This window comes from Mercenaria mercenaria, chromosome 7 (assembly GCF_021730395.1).
Source record: "Mercenaria mercenaria strain notata chromosome 7, MADL_Memer_1, whole genome shotgun sequence".
In the NCBI taxonomy this organism is placed as follows: Eukaryota; Metazoa; Mollusca; class Bivalvia; order Venerida; family Veneridae; genus Mercenaria; species Mercenaria mercenaria.
Genome location: NC_069367.1, coordinates 36016428 through 36022130, shown reverse-complemented (window position 1 = coordinate 36022130; position 5703 = coordinate 36016428). Strand labels below are relative to the sequence as shown.

At 32.9% G+C, this 5703-nt stretch overlaps 1 protein-coding gene across 1 annotated transcript; it reads right to left on the bottom strand.

The window, feature by feature from the left end:
• Positions 1–359: 359 nt before the first annotated feature.
• LOC123554420 (uncharacterized) lies at positions 360–5403 on the bottom strand. The gene is made up of 5 exons (XM_045344553.2): positions 5122–5403; positions 4669–4737; positions 3486–3677; positions 2183–2391; positions 360–1608 (listed from the first exon to the last, which is right to left on the bottom strand). The coding sequence occupies exons 1-5, from the start codon at positions 5174–5176 to the stop codon at positions 1582–1584; spliced, it is 552 nt and encodes a 183-aa protein (XP_045200488.1). The 5' UTR covers positions 5177–5403; the 3' UTR covers positions 360–1581.
• Positions 5404–5703: the final 300 nt, after the last annotated feature.

Sequence of the window (5703 nt, the reverse complement as noted above, 5' to 3'; positions counted from 1 at the left end):
TTCGCTGCTCTTGTTACTTTATATGAAAGTAATGAATTTGAAAAAGAAAAACAAATATTATTTCATAAACATTAAATAATTTTTGTCTATATTTCTATTGATATTTTCAACTAGAATCTAAATCTTTACGTTTTAGTTAGGTTTAATATCATTACGACATTAATGTATGTCATATGGCGACTTACCAGCTTTAGATGAGGATGGGGGGACTTTTATCATCCGAAAAATCCATCCAGTAATAAGAAAATATAGGCAAAATGTAATTTTCTACGTGTATATGGTATTCACGTGGGTTGGCCACCCTAAAACCTAAAATACTTTTTGTTTTGGCATATATTTACTATAATATATAATATGGCTTATAATGCATTGCCAAGTCAAAAAGGGACACACCTAACAGCCTCAGCGGATGCTATCAGTTCTAGAAGCATTAATGTATGCCGATAAAGTAAATACTTTTCATGCGATTTGAATTTTATTCATTATACACTGGCAAATTATTTTTGGACCAGAAACAAGGGCTTTTGTCTCTTGGCAAATGTTTAACTGGTCAGAATATAAATATAAAAATAACCGGTAACTCCATATTTTAACTGTAACAATATATTTGTTTTATATATAAGTGACAATACTTTATTGCGCATTTCATAACAAATAATGTTAATCATAAAGTACAATTTCAAAAATTGTAAAATAATTTCACCTTCTACGTTTCAACTTTCTGGATAGACACAGTCTCTCAAAGTGTCAAAATATGCTCAAATTTGTCAAGATTGTACTTGTGTCAGAAATATATCATTTATTGTTTCCTTATTTTTATAATTCATCATTGACGTTGAAATAAACTGCAATTTTCGACAACTTGTGACGGTTATGTCTTCAAAATGCGTATCTACAACTACAACCTCATGCACAACGAGATTTCAATGCGTTTTTGATATTATTATCAAAATGCATACCTGTAGCTATATTCTATGACAATATCAACAATATATGGCAGTTTCGGTATACAATGGCTATCTACAGCTATAATCTCATGTAATTAAAGCGGTCCCGATATCAAAAGGCATGTAAAATGTAAATACAGCAGCAGATTACAATAATCTAGTTCAGTTACGATCACTAATGTCGTTTCCGATATCAAAGTTTGAGAACCCCGTAAAATAACATTTTGTTCCGGTTTAGATACATCAAAATACGTATTACTAATTACAGTTATACCCTCCAGCATTTAAAACATTTCTAGGCAGTTTTCATATCAAAAAGTATATTAATAGCAATAAACGCAATGAAAAGATAAACACGTTAAAGGCGGATTAAATTTACACCTATAAACCCGTGCTGCATCAAAATTGTATGGATATTTACGTAAAAAATGCGTATCTCGTATAGCTACAAATTCTTGGAATGAATATATTTCAAGGTTCTTTCGATACATAATGTGTATTGTCTTCATAATGTTGAGCCATATTCACATTTCCTGGGGAGTTTGATATCAAATTGTTTCGCTGAGAATATTCTTGCGTTTATCTTCATATACTATAAACAACAAGGCTAAACGCACGCCCTTTCCATTTTGTTTTATATCAGATTGATATCATTTTTTTTCTGAAATAAGAACTAAGCAAAAATACATATAAGTTATTTAAACGCAGAATATAACAAAATAGACAATGGACATTAAAAGTATATACAAAAGCAATTGTGAAGGAAAATGTATTTATATATTGATTACAATATATGTCAGATATATCACAGAATATATGCAGAAGTATAACAAGATAAAGATTAGGTACCTCACGACACATATAAAAGTGTAAACATTTATTAGAAGATTAGAAATTATGCTGTTGAAGGCTCATGTCACATTATCTCCAAGCATACACGGGGTCCCTTAAGCAATCTCTCTTCCCTTTAAGTAAAAGAGACATTCAACTTTAAGAAATACTTCAATACTTAAGTATCTTCAATAATCTAAGGTCTGATTAAAAATAAGACAACATCTAACAACAAAAATATATAACTCAATATGATAAAAGAATTAATTTGTTTGACAAAGGTACAATTTCGTAAATGAACTATAAAGTTAGAAACTATATAAGGATTCTGTTCCTCTCTTTTAACTATTTTAAAACAAATTTTACGTAGATAGAAGCATGTAAGTAACACAAAGTCAACTTACCGAACCTTTACACACTCTTAGAATTAGACACCCGATTAGAACGATCCAAAGGCCCATGAATATCCAGTCAAGTGTCGCCATCGCAAAAGCAAATGTGATAAGACTTTTGTCACAATTCCCTTGAGTACAACCAGTAGTGATGTTTCCCGTACATGGTGTAAAATCATCAGCTGTTACTGTCCTGTAGTTAGGATAAACCCACACACTTCCTAAATTGACAATATCAGTTTCACTATGATTTCATTTGATATAATGGTCAGAGATCATCAAATTCGAAAAAGTACAGGGAACTTACTGGAATTGAGGTAAGTGTCTGGGAATAAGGTAACGTCTGTGCGTTCTGATTGGTCAGTCACGTAAACTTTTCTAAGAAGTGATAATTGTTTTCAAAATTGAGATTTTTATTTACTTTATTCAGTCATACTGTTACACTATGTGACCTGACTTAAATAAAAGTAATTGTTGTTGTTGTTGTTGTTGTTTACTGCAATTACAGTATTCCATTATACATTTTGACAAAATTTTCTTCATTCTTCATTAAAAAAGTTTCATCAAACGAATTTCTCCCGCCATGCCTACAATGTGAACAGGGGGTCATCTCATTCACACGAAAATTACTTAACTTAAATATCACTATTCATATGTTTTTGTCCAATATTTTGATAGAACTAAGACAGTACTTGAAAAACATATAATTATATATACATGTTTCGGCTTATGGAGGGCCATACACGCTTTAATATTATAATGTAATTCTATGGGAAAACAATTGGTGGTCTTTATCTATATGCACAGTTTAAAGAACAGCTGATTTTGAAAAATAGGTTTACATCTTGACTATATAACTTTAGAAAGATGTATTAAAAATTGTCTTTTCTTGAATGACTATCTTTATGCTAAGGTTTTGATTTTACACACAGTCATCAAATCAGTTAGAACACCCTTTTTGTAGAGTATAGTCGGTTCAAAAAGCACCTAGAGTGCTTATGTTGTATTGTTATTTGTCTTGCCGACTCAAAATAAAATTTATCTATCTATCTATCTAGAGTATATTCTAAATGCCCAGCAGTGATAAGGCAGGTAGTTAGTCAAACAAATATATTTATTTTCATTTCATATCAGAGAAACAACATGTCTTTTTCATCTGAAATAATTACAGTTGCCCTTATATTTGCCACAAGGATAATGACTTCCAGGAGTATAGGGACAGATTAGGGTTTTTTTTCTAACGATGCAATTAAATACATCAGTTAATAAAATTAAAGCTTTGTAGTTTTATTTTGTTATGAAATGGGAAACATACCACAGATGAGCCAGGCAAGGTTGAAAAGGAAGCCGATGACACCGCAAATGGTTCCACATAACTTGTTACCGTCGCCACTGTCCTCGTTATTTTGTCTACCAAATCCACCGAACAGAATTGGAGCACATCCGCTTACAATCAGCCAGATCGGAATGAGGTCCTCGATGCTACAGTCATGTAAATAAATAGCCCCTGACAAAGAATAAACAAAATTAAAATGCAGTATTGTTTGCGTATTCTACAAGAAAACAACAACAACAACAACAACAACAACAACAACAAAACAGCATTCTAAACATTTTTGTTTTCATATTACACGTATTCACACATTGATGATCGAATTAGTGATTATGAAGCATCTGAAACTCACTCATCAACTCACAAAATTAATAGTTGTTTCACGGTATATATGTATGTGTAGTGTGGGGGCTACCTATATTTATTTTGCTAGTACTTTTTTGTTAAAAACCACCTCAGAGACAACTGCCATAAATTCTTTATTTTGTGTTCTGTCTGTAAAGGAATTTTTTTTTGGTTGGATTTAACGACGCACCGACACATGATAGGTCATATGGCGACTTCCAGCTTTGATGGTGGAGGAAGATCCCAGGTGCCCCTCCGTGCATTATTTCATCACGAGCGGGCACCTGGGTAGAACCACCGACCTTCCGTAAGCCAGCTGGATGGCTTCCTCACATGAAGAATTCAACGCCCCGAGTGAGGCTCGAACCCACATCGATGAGGGGTGTCTGTAAAGGAATATGGATTCAAAGATTTGGTATTAGGGGAGGAGAACGTAGTTGTTTACTCCATTCTCAAAGTCAGTTGGCCGAACCTCCTGGTTCCTCACTCATATGACAATATGCTCCTACTTGATACGAGCATTATCTGAATGCCGGATCATTAAATTGTTGCTTAAACAACCTAACATTTAAAAGCTATGGTTTCTTATTACTTGTAAATGTATGACCACTACAGTATAATTTACTAAAGTTCGTCTGTTTTACTCTGATGGTAATGGCAATCGGCATTTTCCGTTCAATTACGTAATGCCCGAAGGAAGCCGAAAAAGCGTGCGAAGAATAAATAATCGCACAGAACATGTTGAGTATCATCCCAGGTTTATACCCTTAATCAAGATACCAGAGAAACAATTTACACAACCGTACGTGACGCTACCTACCCATGACAATTTTAGCAATACCAAGTCCCGCTAATGCAATGACTATGATAACCATTAGACAACAGCATGCTGAAAATAGATCAAAGGAAATAACATCATTTTACATTTTTCTTTGCACTGCTATGTAAGAGCTTGTGCTCCACAAGCATGAATTATTTTTTGTTTAATTTCAAGTTAGTTATAACTATTTGCTTCGAATTGTTTGAAAAATAATGTTTCGTATTTGCATTTACAGTTTTGTGCCAGACAAAACTAAAGAAACGTTTGACCAACCAAAAATTACCTTGTGAGATACTTAAAAATTGCTAAAACATATCATATATAACGTCGACAAAGGCAGCACACGTATAGTTAAGAAAAATGACATCAACTGTCGCTAAATCCATTTTCCTACGTCTGAATGTATAATGTCCTTGTATATTTAAAACTATAAAACTGACTGTACAGACTTACCTGCTGCGCCACATGCCATACAACATTCAAGGCCGCCATCTTTTCCTTTTCCCATTGTTAAGTATATTTATCCCTGATTTACGAGAATTATCTGTAAATACGTATGTACAGAATTTTGTCACTACCTGTTTACTTCATATTAGAAAGACATCAGTAATAATACAGAAACTGGTATATTTGTTGTTATTAAATATCCTCCACATACGCGCAGTTATTTTAAAGTAAGTTTCGAAATGTCATATGTTAGTAATGTGACTGTACAATAACAGTGACGTCAACTGGTATATTGTAAGACAGAAATGTTCGTCGATTTTTTATTGTTTTGTACCATTTTGCAATAAATATGCCTATAATCACATAAAAACGCAACACACATTGCAAAATGTTGCGTATTTACAAGGTTGTTTATTTTTGTGGTTAAAAGGTTTTCTATGTTTTCTTAAAATAAAGGAGCGGTAACTTGCTGTACCTAGACCATGACATTTTTATTTTATCATCCTTAAGTTGAAATGAAGTTGGACAATGTCCAACATCCACATAAAATAGTCTTGTTTGCCTTATGGCCGGACAACCTGTTAATAA

Bases quoted from the DNA above. Each gene is read 5' to 3' on its own strand.
- LOC123554420 (XM_045344553.2), bottom strand. From the start codon at position 5,176: ATGGGAAAAGGAAAAGATGGCGGCCTTGAATGTTGTATGGCATGTGGC. The intron at 2,392-3,485 runs GTATGTTTCCCA...TTGTCAATTTAG, and splicing joins CCTTGCCTGGCTCATCTGTG to GAAGTGTGTGGGTTTATCCT. The intron at 1,609-2,182 runs GTAAGTTGACTT...TTCTTATTTCAG, and splicing joins TAAGAGTGTGTAAAGGTTCG to AAAAAAAATGATATCAATCT.